This window comes from Pygocentrus nattereri, chromosome 6, assembly GCF_015220715.1.
Source record: "Pygocentrus nattereri isolate fPygNat1 chromosome 6, fPygNat1.pri, whole genome shotgun sequence".
Classification (NCBI taxonomy): Eukaryota; Metazoa; Chordata; class Actinopteri; order Characiformes; family Serrasalmidae; genus Pygocentrus; species Pygocentrus nattereri.
This window is the reverse complement of record NC_051216.1, coordinates 46,955,688-46,983,153: the sequence shown is the minus strand read 5'-3', so window position 1 is coordinate 46,983,153 and position 27,466 is coordinate 46,955,688. Positions and strand designations below refer to the sequence as shown.

General features: G+C 43.5%; 1 protein-coding gene across 1 annotated transcript in view; it reads right to left on the bottom strand.

The window, feature by feature from the left end:
- si:ch211-39i22.1 (cell surface glycoprotein 1) overlaps positions 1-26,405 on the bottom strand; it is a 37,470-nt gene extending 11,065 nt beyond the window's left edge. The window contains exons 1-18 of the mRNA XM_037539175.1: positions 26,213-26,405; positions 20,376-20,405; positions 19,748-19,807; positions 17,564-17,617; positions 15,414-15,461; positions 15,290-15,316; positions 14,113-14,142; positions 11,850-11,894; positions 10,975-11,019; positions 10,690-10,734; positions 9,815-9,859; positions 9,530-9,574; positions 9,382-9,426; positions 8,848-8,883; positions 8,131-8,181; positions 3,461-3,493; positions 3,040-3,072; positions 1,793-1,825 (exon numbers count right to left, since the gene is read on the bottom strand). Coding sequence (XP_037395072.1) covers positions 1,793-1,825; positions 3,040-3,072; positions 3,461-3,493; positions 8,131-8,181; positions 8,848-8,883; positions 9,382-9,426; positions 9,530-9,574; positions 9,815-9,859; positions 10,690-10,734; positions 10,975-11,019; positions 11,850-11,894; positions 14,113-14,142; positions 15,290-15,316; positions 15,414-15,461; positions 17,564-17,617; positions 19,748-19,807; positions 20,376-20,405; positions 26,213-26,264 — 757 coding nt within the window. The 5' untranslated portion in view covers positions 26,265-26,405. The remainder of the gene's footprint in view (positions 1-1,792; positions 1,826-3,039; positions 3,073-3,460; positions 3,494-8,130; positions 8,182-8,847; positions 8,884-9,381; positions 9,427-9,529; positions 9,575-9,814; positions 9,860-10,689; positions 10,735-10,974; positions 11,020-11,849; positions 11,895-14,112; positions 14,143-15,289; positions 15,317-15,413; positions 15,462-17,563; positions 17,618-19,747; positions 19,808-20,375; positions 20,406-26,212) is intronic.
- Positions 26,406-27,466: the final 1,061 nt, after the last annotated feature.

Here is a 27,466-nt window from a genome sequence, read left to right as displayed (position 1 = left end):
TTTCTGAAATACTCAGACCAGCCCGTCTGGCACCAACAACCACGCCACGTTCAAAGTCCCTTAAATCCCCTTTCTTCCCCGTTCTGATGCTCGGTCTGCACTTCAGCAAGTCGTCTTGACCACCTCTACACGCCTAAATGCAGTGAGCTGCGGCCGTGTGATTGGCTGATTAGCTGTTTGTGTTAACGAGCGACTGAACAGACTGCGGTTACAGACTGTAGCTCATCTGCTGGAGTGCAGTGTTAGCCGTCCTCCAGCCGTCCGTTTCTGATCTCAGAGCTGCTCTTGGCCTGATATTTTTGGGTGGCGGCCCAAGCAGTGTGCTGAGAATGGTCCACCACCCAAAAAAACATCTGGACGACAGAGCTCCTGTGGTCAGAAACTGACCAGTGATGAATGGGGCAGAGGGGGGCTAATACACTGTGCAGCAACAGATGGACTACAGTCTGTAATTTTACACAAAGGTCAGAAAACCCTTCATTTATTTTATTTCCAGTCAAAACAGCCATTAAGTACAAGCTATTCATTTATCAATGTCAGGAAAAAAGCAGAAAGTGACACAGAACTCTCAATAAGTCAAAAACTACAATAGCATTTTTGGCCTAAAACTTCAGCACAGTACTGTATGTAGTGGATTTATAAGGTAAGTGCAGTGGCCAGTAAGTGGAAGTATAAGGTGGGGTTTCTAATAAAGTGGCCAGTGAGTGGAAGTATAAGGTGGGGTTTCTAATAAAGCGGCCAGTGAGTGGAAGTATAAGGTGGGGTTTCTAATAAAGCGGCCAGTGAGTGGAAGTATAAGGTGGGGTTTCTAATAAAGCGGCCAGTGAGTGGAAGTATAAGGTGGGGTTTCTAATAAAGTGGCCAGTAAGTGGAAGTATAAGGTGGGGTTTCTAATAAAGTGGCCAGTGAGTGGAAGTATATGGTGGGGTTTCTAATAAAGTGGCCAGTAAGTGGAAGTATAAGGTGGGGTTTCTAATAAAGTGGCCAGTGAGTGGAAGTATATGGTGGGGTTTCTAGTAAAGTGGCCAGTGAGTGGAAGTATAAGGTGGGGTTTCTAATAAAGCGGCCAGTGAGTGGAAGTATAAGGTGGGGTTTCTAATAAAACGGCCAGTGAGTGGAAGTATAAAGTGGGGTTTCTAATAAAGTGGCCAGTGAGTGGAAGTATATGGTGGGGTTTCTAATAAAGTGGCCAGTGAGTGGAAGTATAAGGTGGGGTTTCTAATAAAGTGGCCAGTAAGTGGAAGTATAAGGTGGGGTTTCTAATAAAGTGGCCAGTGAGTGGAAGTATATGGTGGGGTTTCTAATAAAGTGGCCAGTGAGTGGAAGTATAAGGTGGGTGTTTCTAATAAAGTGGCCAGTGAGTGGAAGTATAAGGTGGGTGTTTCTAATAAAGTGGCCAGTGAGTGGAAGTATAAGGTGGGGTTTCTAGTAAAGTGGCCAGTGAGTGGAAGTATAAGGTGGGGTTTCTAGTAAAGTGGCCAGTGAGTGGAAGTATATGGTGGGGTTTCTAATAAAGCGGTCAGCGAGTCTATGTAGGTCAAAACGATGGATTACCACTATTGATGAATCATCCAATGATAAGAGAGCTGGAAATAAATAGCCGTTTGTTCTGATTTGGCTGAGCACACAAAGAAAAGAGGAAAATCCAGTTCTCTTTTTGTGTGTGTATGAGTTATAGCGTCTGTGCATGAAAGACTGTATGACTTTTGCCGTTTTGAAAAAGGGTTGGGTCTCAAGCCTCGCGGTATGAGGATATTATTAATAAATAAATAAATAAATAGAAAAGCTTTACCGTTTGGCCCAGCCTTCGCTCCAGCACTGTGCACTGCAATGGAGAGCAAATACAGACATCAAAGACTTGCATTAATAATAAATGTCCCTATTAATGACAATAATAACCACTTTGCCAGCCTCAACAGGTTCAGGAGATGGATGCGTTCTTTCCAGCAAGCCAGCCGGCGGAACATCAAAGCTCAGAGGGATTAAGCTAACGTAAATGTTAAAGAGATGAATGTAATAAGTGAGTAGAGAATGAGCTTCAGCTTTCCCTGTGACCTCGCTTGGTCAACACGGCTGGCCAGCTTTCAACTGAAAAAACACTGACATACACCGGTCAGGAGTAACATCATGACCACCTCCTCGTTTCTACGCTCACTGTCCACTTTATCAGCTCCACTTACTGTATAGCTGCACTCTGTAGTTCTACAGTTACAGACTGTAGTCCATCTGTTTCTCTGATACTCTGTTACCCTGTTCTTCAGTGGTCAGGACCCCCATGGACCCTCACAGAGCAGGTACTATTTGGGTGGTGGGTCATTCTCAGCACTGCAGGAACACTGACGTGGTGGTGGTGTGTTAGTGTGTGTTGTGCTGGTCTGAGTGGATCAGACACAGCAGAGCTGCTGGAGTTTTAAACACCTCAGTGTCACTGCTGGACTGAGAATAGTCCACCAACCAAAATATCCAGCCAACAGCGTCCTGTGACCACTGATGAAGGACTAGAGGATGACCAACACAAACTGTGCAGCAGCAGATGAGCTGTCGTCTCTGACTTTACATCTACAAGGTGGACCGACAAGGTAGGAGTGTCTAATAGAGTGGACAGTAAGTGGACACAGTGTTTAAAAACTCCAGCAGCACTGCTGTGTCTGATCCACTCAGACCAGCGCAACACACACTAACACACCACCACCACGTCAGTGTTACTGCAGCACTGAGAATGACCCACCACCCAAACAGTGAGGGTCCATGGGGGTCCTGACCACTGAAGAACAGGGTAACAGAGTATCAGAGAAACAGATGGACTACAGTCTGTAGCTGTAGAACTACAGAGTGCAGCTATACAGTAAGTGGAGCTGATGAAGTGGACAGTGAGTGTAGAAATGAGGAGGTGGTCAGGATGTTGTGCCTGATTGGTGTGTGTCAGTTAGTAGAACAGCAAGACACATGAATAGAACCACATGACGGTGTTAATTCTAGGGCGAGTCACGGCTTCATGGCGTGTAATTCATCCTCAGTGAAAGCATAAATCTGACTCACCTGCACCATCGTCTCCGGTGGGCTGGTCAGATTCTGCGAAACAGACAGAAACGGCATGAAAACAATGTCCACAAATCAACAGCATTCATTTTCCTTCCGTCAGTGAGGCTCTTTCCTGTCCGCCGCGCTAATAAAGCATGCTGAAGGCGCCGTGCGTTGACAGAGACAAATAAGATCGCTCTGTAACCAATTAGGAGACACGCTGAGGAGGCTGTAAACAAACAGGAAGGAGCCGGCGTGGTAGATTTAGGCCGCTGTAAGTGATAAAGGGGTTCAACACCGGACTGTGTGGGCAGAACCAGCTTCATATCCCACCCAGCAGGAGGGGGTGTGCAGCTATAAGCTGTATAAACACTCAATAAGACTTCAATGGATTTCAAGAAATTCACACATTGGGTACTGACTGAAGCTCGGAACCTACCTGTGACAAGAGCGTCCGACGGATCCAGTTCACCTGAAGCAGGAGAAAAGACAGCAGTGTGAAAAGAACCCAGTGAGACTAGAGGCCTACACCGCGAGCGCAAGGGCAAAGCAGGTGTTTCTAATGAAGTAAACAAGGAGAGTAAATGGAATTCCCAAGTAATGGGAGCGATTTTCCTCAGATAAAAAGCACAACATCTTTGAATGTCCTTCAGGAGTTTCTCCTTCGCCAGTGGACAGCAGGTTTGGGCTACGCACAAGCTTTTATAAACTTCCTTCCTAGGAAATCTAATCGTGCACTGGGGTTCCACATCAGATCAGCTTAGAACCTTCATGCCAGATTTCCGTAAATTTGCTGAGAGAGCAAAGCTCAGCGTGAAAGTGGATTACGTGGGTGTTGAGAGCGGCTGGCGACTCAAATTTGAGGAGGGCAAGAAATAAGTTAGGTTACGTTAATTTGAGCGTGTTTACATGCACGTAATAATCTGATAACCGCAGAAAATCAGACTGTGTAACTGGTTCAGTGTGTTTTCATGCTCTTGGGGAAACTCCAGGTCTACGTGAGTCAGACAGTAATCAGATTTCTGCTGTACAACCAGCTGATAAACTCACAGAAGAAGGTGTGAAGGAAAAGTAACATAAAACTTTGTGAGAGGCTTTATTTTAAAAAAATACTGAGTCACTTAAGTGGAAAATATGAATAAACATCATTTAGATCAGAGGTCACTAAAAGGTGGACCGCAGTCCGAGTCCGGACCCAGACGCTGCCCTATGTGGACCTGGACCTATAACTGATAAACTATGGATGATTATTTCATTTCGACGGGGTGGTCCTGTTTTGATCGGCGTAAATTTTCTAGGCTTTACCGTAGTTTTAGCAGCCCAGGAGACTCACAGACCAATCACATGCGCTGTAAATATCACGCGTGACGCTGCTCAGCCAATCAGATCTGTGTATTACGATGAGCTCTGAGACTCAAGTGAGTGACGCCACACAGGGGAGGGACGAGGAGAGAAACAGCAGTCAGAGAAGAAAGTGAGTCAGAGGGAAGTTATTCCACATGACGTGATCTAAAAAGAGGAAACTGACAGTAAATGTTGTTGAAATCTGACCAAACTGGACTTTATTTGATCTGATGTTCAGTAAATGTTGTTGAAATCTGACCGAACTGGACTTTATTTGATCTGATGTTCAGTAAATGTTGTTGAAATCTGACCGAACTGGACTTTATTTGATCTGATGTTCAGTAAATGTTGTTGAAATCTGACCGAACTGGACTTTATTTGATCTGATGTTCAGTAAATGTTGTTGAAATCTGACCGAACTGGACTTTATTTGATCTGATGTTCAGTAAATGTTGTTGAAATCTGACCGAACTGGACTTTATTTGATCTGATGTTCAGTAAATGTTGGTGAAATCTGACCGAACTGGACTTTATTTGATCTGATGGTCAGTAAATGTTGGTGAAATCTGACCGAACTGGACTTTATTTGATCTGATGGTCAGTAAATGTTGGTGAAATCTGACCGAACTGGACTTTATTTGATCTGATGGTCAGTAAATGTTGGTGAAATCTGACCGAACTGGACTTTATTTGATCTGATGTTCAGTAAATGTTGGTGAAATCTGACCGAACTGGACTTTATTTGATCTGATGTTCAGTAAATGTTGTTGAAATCTGACCGAACTGGACTTTATTTGATCTGATGTTCAGTAAATGTTGTTGAAATCTGACCGAACTGGACTTTATTTGATCTGATGTTCAGTAAATGTTGTTGAAATCTGACCGAACTGGACTTTATTTGATCTGATGTTCAGTAAATGTTGTTGAAATCTGACCGAACTGGACTTTATTTGATCTGATGTTCAGTAAATGTTGTTGAAATCTGACCGAACTGGACTTTATTTGATCTGATGTTCAGTAAATGTTGTTGAAATCTGACCGAACTGGACTTTATTTGATCTGATGTTCAGTAAATGTTGTTGAAATCTGACCGAACTGGACTTTATTTGATCTGATGTTCAGTAAATGTTGTTGAAATCTGACCGAACTGGACTTTATTTGATCTGATGTTCAGTAAATGTTGTTGAAATCTGACCGAACTGGACTTTATTTGATCTGATGTTCAGTAAATGTTGTTGAAATCTGACCGAACTGGACTTTATTTGATCTGATGTTCAGTAAATGTTGTTGAAATCTGACCGAACTGGACTTTATTTGGTCTGATGTTCAGTAAATGTTGTTGAAATCTGACCGAACTGGACTTTATTTGGTCTGATGTTCAGTAAATGTTGTTGAAATCTGACCGAACTGGACTTTATTTGATCTGATGTTCAGTAAATGTTGGTGAAATCTGACCGAACTGGACTTTATTTGATCTGATGTTCAGTAAATGTTGGTGAAATCTGACCGAACTGGACTTTATTTGATCTGATGTTCAGTAAATGTTGGTGAAATCTGACCGAACTGGACTTTATTTGATCTGATGTTCAGTAAATGTTGGTGAAATCTGACCGAACTGGACTTTATTTGATCTGATGGTCAGTAAATGTTGGTGAAATCTGACCGAACTGGACTTTATTTGATCTGATGTTCAGTAAATGTTGTTGAAATCTGACCGAACTGGACTTTATTTGATCTGATGTTCAGTAAATGTTGTTGAAATCTGACCGAACTGGACTTTATTTGATCTGATGGTCAGTAAATGTTGAAATCTGACCGAACTGGACTTTATTTGATCTGATGTTCAGTAAATGTTGTTGAAATCTGACCGAACTGGACTTTATTTGATCTGATGTTCAGTAAATGTTGGTGAAATCTGACCGAACTGGACTTTATTTGATCTGATGTTCAGTAAATGTTGTTGAAATCTGACCGAACTGGACTTTATTTGGTCTGATGTTCAGTAAATGTTGGTGAAATCTGACCGAACTGGACTTTATTTGATCTGATGTTCAGTAAATGTTGGTGAAATCTGACCGAACTGGACTTTATTTGATCTGATGTTCAGTAAATGTTGGTGAAATCTGACCGTACTGGACTTTATTTGATCTGATGTTCAGTAAATGTTGGTGAAATCTGACCGAACTGGACTTTATTTGATCTGATGTTCAGTAAATGTTGGTGAAATCTGACCGAACTGGACTTTATTTGATCTGATGTTCAGTAAATGTTGGTGAAATCTGACCGAACTGGACTTTATTTGATCTGATGGTCAGTAAATGTTGAAATCTGACCGAACTGGACTTTATTTGATCTGATGTTCAGTAAATGTTGTTGAAATCTGACCGAACTGGACTTTATTTGATCTGATGTTCAGTAAATGTTGGTGAAATCTGACCGAACTGGACTTTATTTGATCTGATGTTCAGTAAATGTTGTTGAAATCTGACCGAACTGGACTTTATTTGGTCTGATGTTCAGTAAATGTTGGTGAAATCTGACCGAACTGGACTTTATTTGATCTGATGTTCAGTAAATGTTGTTGAAATCTGACCGAACTGGACTTTATTTGATCTGATGTTCAGTAAATGTTGGTGAAATCTGACCGAACTGGACTTTATTTGATCTGATGTTCAGTAAATGTTGTTGAAATCTGACCGAACTGGACTTTATTTGGTCTGATGTTCAGTAAATGTTGGTGAAATCTGACCGAACTGGACTTTATTTGATCTGATGTTCAGTAAATGTTGGTGAAATCTCACCGAACTGGACTTTATTTGATCTGATGTTCAGCTGTCGACTGTATAAGATGCTGATATTCCTACTCGGATTTAGAAGAACTCACAACCATTTGTCTCTGTATGTGCACCCACATACATGCACACTAGTGAACACACACACTAGAGGGCAGTGAGCAGCCCTATCCACAGCACCCAGGGAGCAGTTGGCGGTTGGGTGTCTCGCTCAAGGGCACTTCAGTCATGGACTATCAGTCAAGGGATTGAAGCGGCAACCTGGTTCCCTAACCTCCAGCCCACGACTGCCCCTGATCAAGAAGATCAAGAATATTTAAAGCGTTCATTTGTTCGTGCATCTATTCGGTTTCAGCGTCCTTCCAAAAGTGCTGTGTGTGCTGCCTTAAACGCCGCTCGCCGTTTTCGGGACGGCGCTCCGTTTTCTCACATGCGAGAGCTCAATCCAGTCAGACTTCTCAATCAGATTTACAGACCTTAATCTGATCTACGACGTCCGAGCGTGCCGTTTCATGACCACTTCAATGATCTGCAGTGTCATGCAAAAACGTTCAGTCAAGTGATTCATCTGCGCTGAAGGTATTTACACGAGTCCTTCTGCGTCAATCATCCTGCGCTCTGCCAGCAAGTCTGCCAGCTTATAACCGAGACAGCCTTAGTTAGCTATGCTAAAAAATTATTGACAACAAAAAAAAATTGAAAAATGTTACAAAAACAATAAAACAAACCAATAAACTGAATGAAGAAGACTGGCAACATACAAAAGAAGCTTTAGAGAAGGTACAGCTGTTACTGGATGTGCAGAACGTTATTTCACGTAGCTTCGTGACCAGCCGTCACCGGAGGATGAAATGAGGATGCATATACATCACAATTATGTCTCCACCGTAATCATGAGTGACTGAATTCACACGGTTTTGGAAAAAAGCGGCAACATGTTAACTGTGATATCTGATGCTTGGTAACCACTTACTTTCTGCACGTCCCTCAGCGTGTAGAGACGGACCTTCCTTATCAGTTAGCCCTGACAACAAGACAAAAACACGCCATGACCTCCAGAACCAAAGCTTTTCTACCAGCACTTTATACAGCACTGTGGGAAAGTTTTAGGCGTCTAAGCGAATGTTTAACCAGCTGACCTCAGCAGGGAGTTTATCACAATATACATTAGAATAAAGTCGTATTCATAATTCAGATAAACAGAAAAACTATAAAAAGTAACAAGAATTTCTCAGGTCCGTATTTTTCCTGGACACCTTCACAGCCGCCACAGAGACTCGTTAATATCATCAATTACATCATGAGCTCAATTTACTGAGCACTGATTGGTCAAACCAGGAGCTGCTTTTTAACTACATATAATACTGGACTTCCTCGAGGAGAAGCTTGGAGATGGGTCAACAAACACACCAACATCCTGAACATCACTGTTTATATATATAAATATAATAAACACAAAATAAATAAACACAAACTACACAAATAAATAGATTCTGAAAATGTGTCTTGGGTGCCAAGACTTTCGCACAGTACTGTACATTACACTGTCACATCAGAGCTGCGTAGTAATAAGAATATAACTGGACGTTGGCCCAATAGGCCGTAATCTTGCTTACTTCAACATATATTATGCAAAATTAGAAGTTGGAATATTACAGTTTTGTCCAGACCAACACTGACTCAACCCTACCTGGTTCATCAACGCTGTCGTCCTTCACTGGGGCTTCTGAGAAATAAGAAATAAAAACAACCATTTGGCTTCTAACTCATAGAAGTGCATAAACGTTTATCTGAATTGCCATTTTGCTGTAAAAATGAGTCAAAATGTCAAAAAAAAGATTTCATGCCTCGGTAACACTTCACTGAATTAACTGTGCTGTCTTTGGAGGCCTTGTAGACATTCAGCCTTTCTACTATTGTTTATCTACCAGGGATGCTATAGCAGCCACCGAGTAGCACCTCAGAATTTCCACAACAGCTACCTATAAGCGCCCCAGGAACCACAGAAAAGACCATAGCAACTTCCTGGCAACACCTTAGCAACCATTCTCAAATGGCTTACGCTGCACGTTCCCTCTGCACTATTTTAGTTTTTATAATAAAATACTGTTTTTCAAAATAACCAAACTGGACATGCAAGACCAGCAGGTGTTACACAACGCCTGCCTGCGCATTTCTGTGGGTCACTGATCAGCGATGAGCGAGGTAACGAGGTAACTCCTACCTGTTCCGGCGTCTGCGCTGTCGTCTTCAGGTGTTACTGCTGGATCTGTGGTTGGACAACAGTAAAGAGTTGAGTGATCCAACAAATGAGCCTCAAAACAACAAACCAAACGTTGGCAATTAGCAGCAAACAGACGCAGCATCTCTACCTGTTTCAGTGTCTGCGCTGTCGTCTGCTGGTGTTACTGGTGGATCTGTGGGAGAACGACAGAAATGAGCTCCAGGCTGGTCTGTGTTGGTTTATAGTGGTCAGGTGCTGATGTGCTGCTGGTTTAGCTAATCACCCAGAATGATCATGCTGGTTTACCAGCATTAACCAGCAGAACCAGCATCCCAAACACAACATATGCTGGTTTTACTGGTGACCAGGCGTCCTGGTCTGTGCTGGTTTTTCTAGCCAGGAAACCAAACGTTACACAGAGAGGTAAGTCTACCTGTTTCAGTGTCTGCGCTGTCGTCTGCAGGTGTTACTGGTGGATCTGTGGGAGAATGACAGAAATGAGCTCCATGCTGGTCTGTGCTGGTTTATAGTGGTCCAGTGTTGATCTAGTGCTAGTGTAGCTGGTCACCCATGACCATGGTCACCGTAAATATGCTGGTTTAACTGATCAGCCTATTAAAGGGGAACGTTAATAATTTAACGGTTCAGATGTAAACAGAGCCGTCCAGAGCGGTTTGGTGTGAAATGCTCAGTTCTAGATAAACTGACCGAGTCAGAGCTGCTCACAGTGGTGGTGATAGGAACCAGACGTCCCTGTAAAAGCTCCTACAGAAAGTTCCTACATGAACTGGTTCTGAATTCACTGCCTGATGACTGAGACGCTGTTTTATGAGAGTTTTGTGATAAAGTTTTGGCTTAAAATGTATTTTAATTTATTTATTTTAATCCATTATGGTGAAGGGGTACATGTAGAACGTTGTGCGGCAAAATAGTCCCCAAAGAAAACTTATTATTTACCGATTTTCCACTATTTTCAATCATCAACATTCCATATAAGCTCAGAAGACTCGTGTAGGTTCTCTGGTGGTTCTGGATGGTAAATAAAGTGTCTATATCTGTGTTGTAGTCATGGCAACGCCTGGTTCCCATCACCACCACTGTAAAGACGTCTGAACCATCTCACACCAAACCACCTCTGAATGACTTTGTCCACATCTTGAGGACTGAGTTATTCAGAAATTTCGAAAAATTGGTGGAATTCGAACTTCCATTCCTGCCGACCAGCATGACCAGCATCCAAAACACAGCAAATGCTGGTCTTGCTGGTGACCAGACCCATGTTAGTCTGTCCCGTTGCAGCATCTCTACCTGTTTCAGTGTCTGCGCTGTCGTCTGCTGGTGTTACTGGTGGATCTGTGGGAGAACGACAGAAATGAGCTCCAGGCTGGTCTGTGTTGGTTTATAGTGGTCAGGTGCTGATGTGCTGCTGGTTTAGCTAATCACCCAGAATGATCATGCTGGTTTACCAGCATTAACCAGCAGAACCAGCATCCCAAACACAACATATGCTGGTTTTACTGGTGACCAGGCGTCCTGGTCTGTGCTGGTTTTTCTAGCCAGGAAACCAAACGTTACACAGAGAGGTAAGTCTACCTGTTTCAGTGTCTGCGCTGTCGTCTGCAGGTGTTACTGGTGGATCTGTGGGAGAATGACAGAAATGAGCTCCATGCTGGTCTGTGCTGGTTTATAGTGGTCCAGTGTTGATCTAGTGCTAGTGTAGCTGGTCACCCATGACCATGGTCACCGTAAATATGCTGGTTTAACTGATCAGCCTATTAAAGGGGAACGTTAATAATTTAACGGTTCAGATGTAAACACAGCCGTCCAGAGCGGTTTGGTGTGAAATGCTCAGTTCTAGATAAACTGACCGAGTCAGAGCTGCTCACAGTGGTGGTGATAGGAACCAGACGTCCCTCTAAAAGCTCCTACAGAAAGTTCCTACATGAACTGGTTCTGAATTCACTGCCTGATGACTGAGACGCTCTTTTATGAGAGTTTTGTGATAAAGTTTTGGCTTAAAATGTATTTTAATTTATTTATTTTAATCCATTATGGTGAAGGGGTACATGTAGAACGTTGTGCGGCAAAATAGTCCCCAAAGAAAACTTATTATTTACCGATTTTCCACTATTTTCAATCATCAACATTCCATATAAGCTCAGAAGACTCATGTAGGTTCTCTGGTGGTTCTGGATGGTAAATAAAGTGTCTATATCTGTGTTGTAGTCATGGTGACGCCTGGTTCCCATCACCACCACTGTAAAGACGTCTGAACCATCTCACACCAATCCACCTCTGAATGACTTTGTCCACATCTTGAGGACTGAGTTATTCAGAAATTTCGAAAAATTGGTGGAATTCGAACTTCCATTCCTGCCGACCAGCATGACCAGCATCCAAAACACAGCATATTCTGGTCTTGCTGGTGACCAGACCCATGTTAGTCTGTCCCGTTGCAGCATCTCTACCTGTTTCAGCGTCTGCGCTGTCGCCTGCAGGTGTTACTGGTGGATCTGTGGGAGAACGACAGAAATGAGTTCAGTAAAATGAAACTCAAGAAACCTGCTTTGATAACCTACAACAAACCAAACGCTTCCAGCTCTGCTTTAAACATTCATGGGCCAGGTATCTGAAGATGGGCAAAGTAACGGCAGAGTAGATGTTCATGGAGATAATGTGCTTCAGAAGGGCGACACTGTTCAAGAGCTCCAGCCAAAAGCTCATTAATCTAGCAAAGTCAGTCACAACGGCAACACAGCATTTCTGCATGTTTCAACAGGAGCAGCCCGGCTTAAACGCCTCATATCACAATACAGATAAACAATAGAAACCTGAGTGCACTGATACTAAAGGATCAGTTTCACAGAAAAACATATTTATAGGAGTTTTATCTGAAGCAAGTTGCCTCCCACAGACTTCCACTGGGCATAAAATGAGACTTTTAGAAGCTGAGCTGAAAAAAAACCAGGTAGGCTAGTCTAGTGCTGGTCTAGTGCTGGTCTAGTGCTGGTCTTGTGCTGGTTTATGCTGGTCTAGTGCTGGTCTAGTGCTGGTCTAGTGCTAGTCTAGTGCTGGTCTAGTGCTGGTTTATGCTGGTCTCATGCTGGTTTAGCTGGCTACCCAACATGGCCATACTGGTTGACCAACTTATCAGCATCCAAAACACAACATATCGCTGTTGTCGGAAGGAAACCTCGTATCTCCAAAACTGTAACTTTACAGGAGAAGGAAAAAACCTACTTTACTTTTAATGGAAGTCAATGGAACCAGACGTCTTCCCAAGTCATTCTGGGTCAATTCTTTCAGTCCATTCATCATGAAATTTACACACAATGTAAAGACCCACAGGTATTTTCAAATTATGTCAAAAACTGAAAACTGACAAAAATGGAGATACAAGGTTTTTTTCTGTAATTAATCCTCCCATCTGTTGTGCTGTTGTTTCAGTCTTATTAACTTGATAAAGATATATGTCCTAGAACTGACCTCGGACTACTTTATTTGCTAAGGAAGAGGAAGTAAAGTTAGCACGGAACGCTTAAATTCAAGGCTAAATCATTTTTTATGATTCGTTGTCGTTCTCGGTCTCAGTCTCAGGGTAAGGAGGACCAGTTGAGTGCAAGAGCTCCTTTATTTCCAATTTTTCAAAGTTTTCTACGTAATTAAATAGTTAACATGTAAACCGAGTCATTCAGAGCGGTTTGGTGTGAAACACTCGGTTCTAGATAAACTCAGAGTCAGAGCCGTTCCCAGTGGTGGTGATAGGAACCAGACGTCCCTCTAAAAGCTCCTACAGAAAGTTCCTACATGAACTGGTTCTGAATTCACTGCCTGATGACTGAGACGCTGTTTTATGAGAGTTTAGAGAACTTCAACTCCATTCATGGTGGAGGGAGACATGCAGGGCGCGGTGCGGCAAAATAGTCCCCAAAGAAAACTCATTATTCCAGATTTTCCACTGTTTTCCATCATTAGCATTCCATATAAGCTCAGAAGACTCGTGTAGGTTCTCTGGTGGTTCTGGAGGGTAAATAAAGTGTCTATATCTGTGTTGTAGTCATGGCGACGCCTGGTTCCCATCACCACCATTGTAAAGACGTCTGAACCGCTTCACACCAAACCCTCTGCGTCTCTCTGATTACACCTCACACACTGGATTATGACTTTATTGAAAAATCAGTGGAAACCCCCTTTAACTGAAATAGCAGGCTAAGCTAAATGAAGCATTTGTTGGCACCACAACATCATGCCGTCACATAGCTACCGTGAAGCTGCGCGATTTAGAAGAACAGATGAAGTTTAGTGTAACTCATAAAGCTTGAAGATGAAGACAAAGCAGCGTTTGTGAGCTGATCACACTCGTGTGCGTGCTCGGTGGCGAGTCGGACCGCGTGACCGCAGATGGACGTCTGTTTTTCAGCGTGACGACTGTCGAATAGCGATATCAGATTGAATTAGCCTATAAATGGGTAATCCCACAGCGAGGAGTCATAATTGCTGTTTGATATGAACATGCAGACACAGCAGGGTCGAAAATTGCCACTTCAGGGTCAAATGAGGACAAACGCATGAAGTCTAAACTGAGGATTTGGTTTATTTTTTAAAAGGGATATATATTTATATAAACAGATCTATTTTAAGACTTTATAAGGCTTTTAAGAGAACCCTGGGTTTAAGAAAATATGTGCACCTGAAACACGATATTTACACTGTACTCAAAGTCTTCCGTACCAGTTTGTGGTTCCTCTGTAGTCAGTGGATCTGCAGCCGAATATGAAAACAAACAGCAGTTTAAAAGATTACATTCACACCACAGATTGTACAAGGTAGGTGTTTCTAATAAACTGGCCAGTGAGTGGAAGTACAAGGTAGGTGTTTCTAATAAAGTGGCCAGTGAGTGGAAGTACAGGGTAGGTGTTTCTAATAAAGTGGCCAGTGAGTGGAAGCACAAGGTAGGTGTTTCTAATAAAGTGGCCAGTGAGTGGAAGCACAAGGTAGGTGTTTCTAATAAAGTGGCCAGTGAGTGGAAGCACAAGGTAGGTGTTTCTAATAAAGTGGCCAGTGAGTGGAAGTACAAGGTAGGTGTTTCTAATAAAGTGGCCAGTGAGTGGAAGTACAGGGTAGGTGTTTCTAATAAAGTGGCCAGTGAGTGGAAGTACAGGGTAGGTGTTTCTAATAAAGTGGCCAGTGAGTGGAAGCACAAGGTAGGTGTTTCTAATAAAGTGGCCAGTGAGTGGAAGCACAAAGTAGGTGTTTCTAATAAAGTGGCCAGTGAGTGGAAGCACAAGGTGGGTGTTTCTAATAAAGTGGCCAGTGAGTGGAAGCACAAGGTGGGTGTTTCTAATAAAGTGGCCAGTGAGTGGAAGCACAGGGGAAGTGTTTCTGATAAAGTGGCCAGTGAGTAGAAGTACAGGGTAGGTGTTTCTAATAAAGTGGCCAGTGAGTGGAAGCACAAGGTAGGTGTTTCTAATAAAGTGGCCAGTGAGTAGAAGTACAGGGTAGGTGTTTCTAATAAAGTGGCCAGTGAGTGGAAGCACAAGGTGGGTGTTTCTAATAAAGTGGCCAGTGAGTGGAAGCACAAGGCGGGTGTTTCTAATAAAGTGGCCAGTGAGTGGAGGCACAAGGTGGGTGTTTCTAATAAAGTGGCCAGTGAGTAGAAGTACAGGGTAGGTGTTTCTAATAAAGTGGCCAGTGAGTAGAAGTACAGGGTAGGTGTTTCTAATAAAGTGGCCAGTGAGTAGAAGTACAGGGTAGGTGTTTCTAATAAAGTGGCCAGTGAGTAGAAGTACAGGGTAGGTTGTTTTCAAGCATCTTAACAACCAGAAGTGGTTCTTTTTTGTCATCATTTATGAGACAAACTCTGTGGCAAAGAGTGAATAATATTTGTAGATGATCTAGATCTGAATACCTAAATCTGAATCCGTTGGCTCTGGGTCTGTTGACGCAACGAAAGACAATAAAAGGTCAGCACCACTTCTGCTCTTTGTTAATGTATACGTGACTCTCTGGTCTGTGTATGTGTTTCTGCTGACCTGATTGCTGCTCCTCAGTCTCAGTCTCAGGTGTTTCTGTCGTTCCAGCTGTAAAAATTAAAGACACAATCAGCAGAATCCCAACAACTTCAGTAAATGTGAAATGTTCTACAGAAACTTAGAAGGCAGAGTTGTTTACAGTGGTGGTGACAGGAAGCAGACATCTAAAGAGTTTAACGCTTTAAAAGCTCCCTCACATGAAGTTATTACACTAAATGGCTGTGATTATGTTGGCTGGTGTCACTGGTTTATGACAGTTTTAAGAATATTTTGGCCTAAAACATATTTTTAAACTGCATTTGTGGTGGAGAAGTAACTGCAGGGTGTTCTAAGGCAACATTTACCACTGTTTTACCAATAATTCCACATGAAACTCATTCACTGGTGGCTTTGGATAATAAATAAAATGTCTATATTTGTGTTGGCTAGATGTTTCTAATAAAGTGGCCAGTAAGTGGAAGCACAAGGTGGGTGTTTCTGATAAAGTGGCCAGTAAGTAGAAGCATAAGGTGGGTGTTTCTGATAAAGTGGCCAGTGAGTGGAAGCACAAGGTGGGTGTTTCTGATAAAGTGGCCAGTAAGTGGAAGCATAATGTGGGTGTTTCTAATAAAGTGGCCAGTCAGTGGAAGCATAAGGTGGGTGTTTCTGATAAAGTGGCCAGTGAGTGGAAGCACAAGGTAGGTGTTTCTAATAAAGTGGCCAGTAAGTGTAAGCATAAGGTGGGTGTTTCTGATAAAGTGGCCAGTAAGTAGAAGCACAAGGTGGGTGTTTCTAATAAAGTGGCCAGTAAGTGTAAGCATAAGGTGGGTGTTTCTGATAAAGTGGCCAGTAAGTAGAAGCACAAGGTGGGTGTTTCTAATAAAGTGGCCAGTAAGTGTAAGCATAAGGTGGGTGTTTCTGATAAAGTGGCCAGTAAGTAGAAGCATAAGGTGGGTGTTTCTGATAAAGTGGCCAGTAAGTGTAAGCATAAGGTGGGTGTTTCTGATAAAGTGGCCAGTAAGTAGAAGCATAAGGTGGGTGTTTCTGATAAAGTGGCCAGTAAGTGTAAGCATAAGGTGGGTGTTTCTGATAAAGTGGCCAGTAAGTAGAAGCATAAGGTGGGTGTTTCTGATAAAGTGGCCAGTAAGTAGAAGCATAAGGTAGGTGTTTCTAATAAAGTGGCCAGTAAGTGTAAGCATAAGGTGGGTGTTTCTGATAAAGTGGCCAGTAAGTAGAAGCATAAGGTGGGTGTTTCTGATAAAGTGGCCAGTAAGTGTAAGCGTAAGGTGGGTGTTTCTGATATAGTGGCCAGTAAGTGTAAGCATAAGGTGGGTGTTTCTGATAAAGTGGCCAGTAAGTAGAAGCATAAGGTGGGCGTTTCTGATAAAGTGGCCAGTAAGTAGAAGCATAAGGTGGTTGTTTCTGATAAAGTGGCCAGTAAGTGTAAGCATAAGGTGGGTGTTTCTGATAAAGTGGCCAGTAAGTAGAAGCATAAGGTGGGTGTTTCTGATAAAGTGGCCAGTAAGTGTAAGCATAAGGTGGGTGTTTCTGATAAAGTGGCCAGTAAGTATAAGTACAAAGTTAGGTGTTTCTAATAAAGTGGCCAGTGAAAGGAAGCGCTGGTGACGTACTTCACTCTCTGCCAATGTTTCAGTGATTCTATCAATAAATGTTTAGGAAATGCGGGATAAGAGGCTGAAATTCCGTATTAACATAATTTCCAAGATAATATCTGAAATGCAAATACGAACCGACATTCTTCATCTACTTCCTCTTGATTTGCAACTCCGGTAAAGCACAGAAACACATCCCATCGAGGCGTCTGCAGATCTACACGATTGCTACATCTTAGCTTCTACATGTTGGGGCATCTCCTGTCTTCTACTGGATCATGAAAAACCCCCAACGGCTCAGCTGATCAGGACCAAACCTGTCGCAGGCTACAGCTGAAACAGTGCCCCCCACCCCCGACAGCCCGAAAGTGGCCCATAAGAGAGAAAGGTGCGAACTGACTGTAGGCCTGCCAACAACTACGACCGCGATTCCACGTCTGACCACAGGTGTTGATGGGATGGCTTCATACAGCAGGCCTGAATGGCGTCGTTCTCCAGCGGCTGCCCACTGTGGAAACAGCCGATTATGGTATTGGGGAATTTCCTGTCAAATCATACCTGTGTCCTCAGGGGTGGGATCCTCAGTCGGGGCCAGGGTTACCGCTTCTGTGCCTGTGTGTAGATTGAGATGAAGTGCAGCTGAAAACTCACGTTAAACATCGTGTTGATATTTTGCATATATAATCATATTTTAATGAGTAGCTTGACTTTACTGATGTAACTCAAGGCAGCACATCACTATAGTGACGTCTTTAGAGGGCGGAGCTGAGCGGCGTTTGTTTATTTGATGGTCGTTAATGACGTCTTTAGAGGGCGGAGCTGAGCGGCGTTTGTTCATTTGATGGTTGTTAATGACGTCTTTAGAGGGCGGAGCTGAGCGGCGTTTGTTTATTTGATGGTCGTTAATGACGTCTTTAGAGGGCGGAGCTGAGCGGCGTTTGTTTATTTGATGGTTGATAATGACGTCTTTAGAGGGCGGAGCTGAGCGGCGTTTGTTTATTTGATGGTCGTTAATGACGTCTTTAGAGGGCGGAGCTGAGCGGCGTTTGTTTATTTGATGGTCGTTAATGACGTCTTTAGAGGGCGGAGCTGAGCGGCGTTTGTTTATTTGATGGTCGTTAATGACGTCTTTAGAGGGCGGAGCTGAGCGGCGTTTGTTTATTTGATGGTTGATAATGACGTCTTTAGAGGGCGGAGCTGAGCGGCGTTTGTTTATTTGATGGTCGTTAATGACGTCTTTAGAGGGCGGAGCTGAGCGGCGTTTGTTTATTTGATGGTCGTTAATGACGTCTTTAGAGGGCGGAGCTGTGCGGCGTTTGTTTATTTGATGGTCGTTAATGACGTCTTTAGAGGGCGGAGCTGAGCGGCGTTTGTTTATTTGATGGTCGTTAATGACGTCTTTAGAGGGCGGAGCTGAGCGGCGTTTGTTTATTTGATGGTCGTTAATGACGTCTTTAGAGGGCGGAGCTGAGCGGCGTTTGTTTATTTGATGGTCGTTAATGACGTCTTTAGAGGGCGGAGCTGAGCGGCGTTTGTTTATTTGATGGTCGTTAATGACGTCTTTAGAGGGCGGAGCTGAGCAGCGTTTGTTTATTTGATGGTCGTTAATGACGTCTTTAGAGGGCGGAGCTGAGCGGCGTTTGTTTATTTGATGGTCGTTAATGACGTCTTTAGAGGGCGGAGCTGAGTGGCGTTTGTTTATTTGATGGTCGTTAATGACGTCTTTAGAGGGCGGAGCTGAGCGGCGTTTGTTTATTTGATGGTCGTTAATGACGTCTTTAGAGGGCGGAGCTGAGCGGCGTTTGTTCATTTGATGGTTGTTAATGACGTCTTTAGAGGGCGGAGTTGAGCGGCGTTTGTTCATTTGATGGTCGTTAATGACGTCTTTAGAGGGCGGAGCTGAGCGGCGTTTGTTCATTTGATGGTTGTTAATGACGTCTTTAGAGGGCGGAGTTGAGCGGCGTTTGTTCATTTGATGGTTGTTAATGACGTCTTTAGAGGGCGGAGCTGAGCGGCGTTTGTTTATTTGATGGTTGTTAATGACGTCTTTAGAGGGCGGAGCTGAGCGGCGTTTGTTCATTTGATGGTTGTTAATGACGTCTTTAGAGGGCGGAGCTGAGCGGCGTTTGTTTATTTGATGGTCGTTAATGACGTCTTTAGAGGGCGGAGCTGAGCGGCGTTTGTTTATTTGATGGTTGATAATGACGTCTTTAGAGGGCGGAGCTGAGCGGCGTTTGTTTATTTGATGGTCGTTAATGACGTCTTTAGAGGGCGGAGCTGAGCGGCGTTTGTTTATTTGATGGTCGTTAATGACGTCTTTAGAGGGCGGAGCTGAGCGCCGTTTGTTTATTTGATGGTCTTTAATGACGTCTTTAGAGGGCGGAGCTGAGCGGCGTTTGTTTATTTGATGGTCGTTAATGACGTCTTTAGAGGGCGGAGCTGAGCGGCGTTTGTTTATTTGATGGTTGTTAATGACGTCTTTAGAGGGCGGAGCTGAGCGGCGTTTGTTTATTTGATGGTCGTTAATGACGTCTTTAGAGGGCGGAGCTGAGCAGCGTTTGTTTATTTGATGGTCGTTAATGACGTCTTTAGAGGGCGGAGCTGAGCGGCGTTTGTTTATTTGATGGTCGTTAATGACGTCTTTAGAGGGCGGAGCTGAGCGCCGATTGTTTATTATATTATTTGTTTATATATAAAGTGGATAATTAGAGGCATTTCCTGTGAAGTCCAGTCACAACATACTTCCATCCTCAGACTGGGCAGTGTCCAGATCTGGATCCTCCGTCTGAGGTACTTCAGCTCCTGTGTGAAGAGGAAAATGACCTTTTTGAATACCAATGGCCACATGACTGGACACGGCACTTAACCAAACTACATTTATGTACATGCGTTATTTTGGCAGCAACTGTTGATATAAACTCAACAGCTTTGAATCGGAATATGTGGAATATCCGCTCCACTTCTTGAGAAACTACAGCTCTACAGTTTCTCGTTAGGCTGAATGAGTAACCGACTCTAAATGAAGGTATTTGGCCATAAAGGCATCAATAATGGTGCAGTGCTGAGGATCTCACATGTATAAGCCATTTCTGTGTGTATATACTGTATATATCTTAATAAGTGGGCCGTGATGAAGTGGCGCTAACAGCTCGTTCACTGCAGCTTGAAAAGAGTCCTACTGAATACCTCATCACCTTCAGTGCTTCCCCGAATGAGAAGCGTCATTACTGCAACACCACGTCAACGGTTAGAGCTAAAGCAACCCCACCGCTCTGCTGCACCACGCTTGTTCAGCCAGAGGGAAGAAACGCTGGGTGTGTTTAGGGCGTGGGTGTCTGTTATAGCTGAGAGTGAAAAGAAGCAAACGTACCGTCGTCCTCTGACGCCGCCACTTTCCCTCCTGTCACACACAAAAAAACAAGTTGTAGAAACGTTTAAAGGGCCCAAGTGAAAAAGTTCAACAGAAAGATATCGTAATTCGCGACGCACCGAAATGAAAATTCTTTACTGAGCCCAAACCCAAAACTCAGGATACGCTCATCTGAAACCCAAAGACCAAGAACAGAGGAAACGGCTCTTTTCTCGGGATCGTTTTACCGATTTGGTTCAGAGTAAAAAATGACCTCATACCTTAATTATGCTTCTTTTATTATAATAAATGACTGAATATTCCATTTGGTCGCCAACAAAGCAATCACTTTGTGTTTCGGTAGAGACATGAAAACGTGTGACCTGTGATAAATCTAAACCTTTCAATTATACTGAAGGAGAAATCAAAAAGACCGAAAAAATGCATCATTTTCACAAATTCCAAAATTTAGGGGGGGGGGGTTTGGGACAGCCAGCTCCCCTGGAAATTATGATGAATCTCTGAGGAACGTTTCCAACACCTTGTTGAAAGTCAGCCATGAAGAATTAAGACAGTTCTGAAGGTAAAAGGGGGTCCAACCTTTTACTAGCAAGGGGTACCTAATAAAGTGGCAGGTGAGTGTATGTAAATGAGCTCTGTTATGATTGGCTTTCGTTAAAGGTGTGTAAAGATGAGCACCACGCTAATTGGTGGGGTATAAGCTTCCATTACTTATCAGCTGCATTCGCCTCGTAGCTCCGGTGATAAAACTAAAGGAGCAAAGTTCAGACCTGACACATCATGACTGATCAGCTTCTTTTGGGGTAAAAGGAACATAAATTAGACTTTTTCTGAGCTTTTGCTCTAAGGCAGAACTCACAAGCAATGACCTGAAATAGTTCGAGGCTGTTTGAGGCTAGTAGGGTTTTGCTGAGGCGTCACTCTTCATTCTGGTCTTGCAGTGGCTTCTTGTTATTGTTTTGTGTATTTAGCCTGTGAATAGGACATCAGTTCTGTCCCATACGCGTTTACATCCCTGCGTATTGGGGACGGTTTGCTTTCTTGTGTTGTTTTAGGCCCTAAAACCCAACCGACCTTTGGCTTGACCTTCACTTTTTCCCCAAAGCTCTGCAGTTGCTTTTGTTTTGCCCTGTATGATCAGGCCAGTGCTGTGGGTCTCTGACCAATGAACCAGCTGCTGAGTGTCTGGTGGACGGGACACCGTGGGACAGCACAGCTGCCCCTTAATCAACATACTCACTCTCATAATACCATCGTTTAACCAAGTGTAGCGCCACTGTGCTCCACACAAACTACACCACGGCTACAAAATGAAAAACACTGAATAATTAAACAGTTAAGGTGTTCACTGATACTTTTAAAATCCCACAAACGGGCAAATTCCACCTCCGCATTTAACCCATCCGTGAAGTGAAACACCACACACACACACACTAGGGGGCAGTGAGCACACTTGCCCGGGTGGGCAGCCCTATGCACGGCACCCGGGGAGCAGTTGGGGGTTAGGTGTCTTGCTCAAGGACAGCTCAGTCATGGACTGACGGCACTGGGGATCGAACCGGCGACCTTCCAGTTCCCTAACCTCCAGCCCACGACTGCCCCAAACCGAGTCGTTCACAGTGGTGGTGATGGGAACCAGACGTCCCTCTAAAAGCTCCTCACAGAAAGTTCCTACATGAACTGGTTCTGAATTCACTGCCTGATGACTGAGACGCTGTTTTATGAGAGTTTAGAGAACTTCAGCTCCATTCATGGTGGAGGGAGACATGCAGGGCGCTGTGCGGCAAAATAGTCCCCAAAGAAAACTCATTATTCCAGATTTTCCACTGTTTTCCATCATCAACATTCCATATAAGCTCAGAAGACTCATGTAGGTTCTCTGGTGGTTCTGGATGGTAAATAAAGTGTCTATATCTGTGTTGTCGTCATGGCGACGCCTGGTTCCCATCACCACCACTGTAAAGCCGTCTGGACCATTTCACACAAAAAGGGTCATCTCGACACACCTCCCCCCAGCTACGGGGGGTAAGAAGCCCCCTCTGGTGAATCTGGCATCAGTTTGTCATTAAGGTTCTACAGAATATATAATTCATACGTCTAGTCTTTTGCCAAAATTGTGTTATTAATGAAAGAAAAGTATTAAATTAAATCCTTTATTGTAAAATGAAGTTGAGGCGTCTGTCAGTTTGCAGCTTAATAATCCGATATGACGGTAAAATAGAAACACTTAAAATGCCAGTTTTGTTCACTAACTGAACATTGAATATGATTATATTAATATGATTATATTATATTAATTAAATAATGCTACTGGAGGAATATTAACCTCATGGCTAAATCTGGCACATTTCCATTATTAATAATGATGTTAGATAAACAAATAAAGTAACATAATAAAGACGCTATATTTATTTAATGTCGTTATTGTTATTATTATTATTATAGTGACAATAATAATGACAAAAGTTTAAATACAGCAAGAGCGTTCATCGTTTTATTAAGCACAATATGCTAATGAGTGTGCCTGGCTTATCGTTAATGCTGCATCATTGTATTTTAATTGTAATGACATGATGATCCATCACAGTGACATCACGCACCACCTCTAATAAGCAAACGAGCCTCTGACCAATCACTGAAGGGTTTATTGAGTGTTTTTAATGCACTGCAAGGCGTATAATCTTTACCACGCGCAGCTCTCATTCTTCTTCTTCTTCTTCTTCTTCTTCTTCTTCTTCTTCTTCTTCTTCTTCTTCTTCTTTGGGCTGCTCCCTTTAGGGGTCGCCACAGCGGATCATCTGCCTCCATCTCGCCCTATCCACTGCCTCCTCTACTTTCACACCAACCATCTCCATGTCCACCTTCACTACATCCATAAACCTTCTCTGAGGTCTACCTCTTCTCCTTCTACCCGGCAGCTCCATCTCCAACATTCTTTGCCCAATATCTCCACTATTCCTCCTCAACACATGTCCAAACCATCTCAACCTGGCCTCTCTGGCTTCATCTCCAAACTGCTCCACCTTCACCGTCCCTCTGATCTCTGAGCTCTGATTGCCGTGGCTTATTGATCTGGTCTACGGGAAGAAACTCAACGCGGCGTTTAATAAAGAGAATCATCATCAATGTCGCTCTCAGAGATAAAGAACGAGGCGGAGGCCATCCTGAGCCTCGCTAACTCCCCGCTCCCCCGAGGCCAGCACAAACCAGGCTGTTTTTTATTTTCCAGTGGGTGGAACCCACAGCTGGAGCCAGGATTGAGTTACCGAGCACTTTCACACTCTTCCCGTTCTCTTGTGGGACAGATGAATGCGACAGAAACCCAGAGGAATGCGTTCGGTGCGCTTTCAGGGTGGACGCGCACAAGGCGTTCCCGGAGACACCAAAACCACAACAACCCAGCGCCGCTCAGCACACCTGTGCTCTAAAGCTGGTGGTTAGATTTGTACTGTTCTAGAATAAGAACCGACAAGCCAAAAGAATCCCACATGAACAAAGGAGAACAGTGTAATGACAGGACAATGTTCTAGACTGGTGTAAAGTTGCACAGGTGCTACATAAATGCATTTTGACGTGATTTAGAAGGAGAACATTCAAGGAAAGGCTGAACGAGCAAGAAAGTTCTAGAACAGTGTATATGGAAGCAGACATTCTAGAAGAGTGAAAGGGGAGGAATGTTTTAGAACTGCGTAAATGGAGAACATTTTAGAACGGCGTGAATGGAGGACAACATTCTAGAGCTATATGGATGATAGAACAGTGTGAATGGGAGAAGAATGCTCTAGAAGAGGGTGAAAGATGGAGAACGTTCTAAAACAGTGTGAATGGAGGAGAACACTGCAGAACATCAGGAATTAAGGAAAAGACTGTAGAACAGTGTGAGCAAAGGACAGCATTCTAGAACAGTGAGAATGGAAGGGGATGTGCTAGAGCAGTGTGCATTGAGAATAACACTGTAGAAAATGGAGGAGACATTCTAGAACAATATGAACGGAGGGAAGTGTTCTAGAAAATGCAAAGTGAGGAAAGTGTTCTAGAACGGCGTGAGCTGAAGAAAGCGTTCTAGAATGGTGTGAGCTGAAGAAAGCGTTCTAGAATGGTGTGAACTGAGGAAAGCGTTCTAGAATGGTGTGAACTGAGGAAAGTGTTCTAGAACGATGTGAACTGAGGAAAGTGTTCTAGAACGATGTGAACTGAGGAAAGTGTTCTAGAACGGTGTGAACTGAGGAAAGTGTTCTAGAACGATGTGAACTGAGGAAAGTGTTCTAGAACGATGTGAACTGAGGAAAGTGTTCTAGAACGGTGTGAACTGAGGAAAGTGTTCTAGAACGATGTGAACTGAGGAAAGTGTTCTAGAACGATGTGAACTGAGGAAAACCTTCCAGCAGAGTGTAAATAGAGGAAAGAGAGGAAATTCTAGTAAGCCTGAATAGGATAAAGCACTCTAGAACAGCGTGAGTGTGAGAACACTAGAACAACGTGAATGGAGCCAAATGTTGCAGAGCTTCCCAGCGGTCACACAGCAGTGCAGCACGCCAACACACGTGGGTGTTTACTGGAATGGGCTGCATGTTCTGGCCCTGTGATTCCCAAACCTGGTTCTGGATTTTTCTTATTCTGCATACTGTAGAGTTTTCTTGCTCCAACTCTTCCCAAATTAAAATGGAATTTCACCCATTTCTTCAAAATTTGCTCCGTTCTAGAGAAACTGAGTCAGAACCGTTCCCAGTGGTGGTGATGGGAACCAGACGTCCCTCTAAAAGCTCCTACAGAAAGTTCCTACATGAACTGGTTCTGAATTCACTGCCTGATGACTGAGACACTGTTTTATGAGAGTTTAGAGAACTTCAACTCCATTCATGGTGGAGGGAGACATGCAGGGCGCTGTGCGGCAAAATAGTCCCCAAAGAAAACTCATTATTCCAGATTTTCCACTATTTTCCATCATCAACATTCCATATAGAACTTGTGTGGGTTCACTGGTATGTATTTGATAGTTAATAAAACGTCTATATTTGAGCTGTAGGCATGGCGACGTCCGGGTTCCTATCAAGTCAAGTCAAAGTTTGTGTATAAAACGCTTTTACAGCAGGCGCTGCTTTCACAAAGCAGCTTCACAGAAGATTCCGGGTCCGAGCCCACCAGAGCAAGCCAGTGGCAGGGAAAAACCAGTGAGATCACCAGTGAGAAACCTCTCTACAGTTCACTACCCGGTTCACTACGGATTACTTTATGCATCTCAATCTGCCTTTAAAGTGGGCGAGGTAGCGGAGGAAGGACACAGCCAGGGGGAACCTGCGCTCTGGGCTTGAGGGATATCAGCGCACTGAAACTCTTCTGCCCACGAAGAACACAATGTACAACTGGCAGACGGCAGTGACCCGGCCTGGCTGATGAGGAACAGGCAATGACTTCACTTGGCAAAAACACCACCTTCCAATTAAGGATCCAAGACAAGCTCCAAGCACAATGTCACATCCATAACAGCAGGAAAGCAGCAGTGAAACAGCAGCACCGTCCCTGCACCTCAGAGCAGCTTCTTAACGTTTTAATGGATGAACAAAGTCAAAATAACAGTTGTGAGCATCACCTGGTGCTTTTGCAGCTTATATAATGTAAGTGTAGCTCCAACACTGGAGCATCAAAGCTGAAACCCCAGATCAAACTGGCTGAAGGTACTGCATCTGCCTCATGGTCAGTCTACAGCGCTCATGAATGGACCTGGCACCTTCAGCTTACATGAAAACACCGCAGTAGCCAGCAGCGCTGACCAAGGGCGCCTTCACACTTCCCTTAAGTTCAAGTTCCCTACATGGAAAAGCTTCCCAGCACCTTACCTTGCATTGCAATGAGACTTCCAAAGACCAGAATCCACAGGCATGACATCATTGTGGTCTGAGTGAAATGGATCTCGCAGAAGCGGGAAAGCTGTCCAGGTTTTTTCCCTTTCTCTGAATAACTCACTCTCTTCTGGAGAAGCTCAGCTTCCACGCAGCGCGCCTCCAACTTTTTCACGCAACCTTTTGTTGTAGAAACTTTCACAGGGTGGGCGCGCGCGTGGGGGCGTGTGCCAGCACGTGGCCCCGCCCCCACAGGCGTGACTGGCGTGCGTGTGAGCCAATCGCGTGGGAGAAGACTTTCCTCCCCTCCCCTTTTTCAAACAGGCGCAAAGGAGAGATGTGCGGATGCTGAAGGTGCGGTGCTGAACGTCGAGTCGGCTCACTGAGCCGATTCTTTCGAAGCGATTCAGTGAATCGAACCTTCGATCGGTCCGATTCTTTCTCGTTTTTGACGATTATTCGAGTGGGAATCACAGCAGAATTCCAGCCTGAGACCAGTAATCCAGTAAAAACTGAACTTTCAGTTGACTTCAGTAGAAAAGTGTCTTACTGTGATCGGTCTGTATCCGGTAACTGATGCTAGTTGGGGGTTTAACTGGAGCAAATGGCTTAAAATTAATGACTAACAATTGACTAAAGAACTCAATAACACTCACAGAAATGCTGAACAGGCTAAAATTTCAACCCACTTTTACAGATTTTACAGTCTTTTTGTCTTTATCTGCTTTTGTGGTAGCTAAACAAAGCTACTTAGCTAGCAGGAAGTTTGTTTTGCTAGCTAGCTAAGCTCAGAAAGCTGTTTAAAGAGTCATATTACTGGAAAAAAAACATATTTTCCTCAATTTTTTACAACAAAACTGTTGTTAAAGTTTCTAAACATACTGCTCAGTCGGTTTATGGAAACGGACCTCCGGAAATATAAAAAAAGCTCAATATCTCTCATGGAAATGTTGTATTGGCTTAAAGTTTGGCTAAGTTTTACGGTTTTATGGTCTCTCTGTCTTTATCCGCTTTTCTCATAGATTAAAGAAAAGTACCTGGCTAGTTAAGTTCAGAAATCTGTTTAAAGAGTCTATTATATATATATATAAACATATTTTCCTTTTTACATTTTTTTTTTTTTACAAAAAAAAGTGGTGTTAAAGTTTCAGAACGTACTCTTCCATCTGCATATAGAAACTAAAAACAGCCTGGTGTGATTTCATTGTTTTTGTGACGTCATGAAAGCCAACACGTTTACATACAGTATAT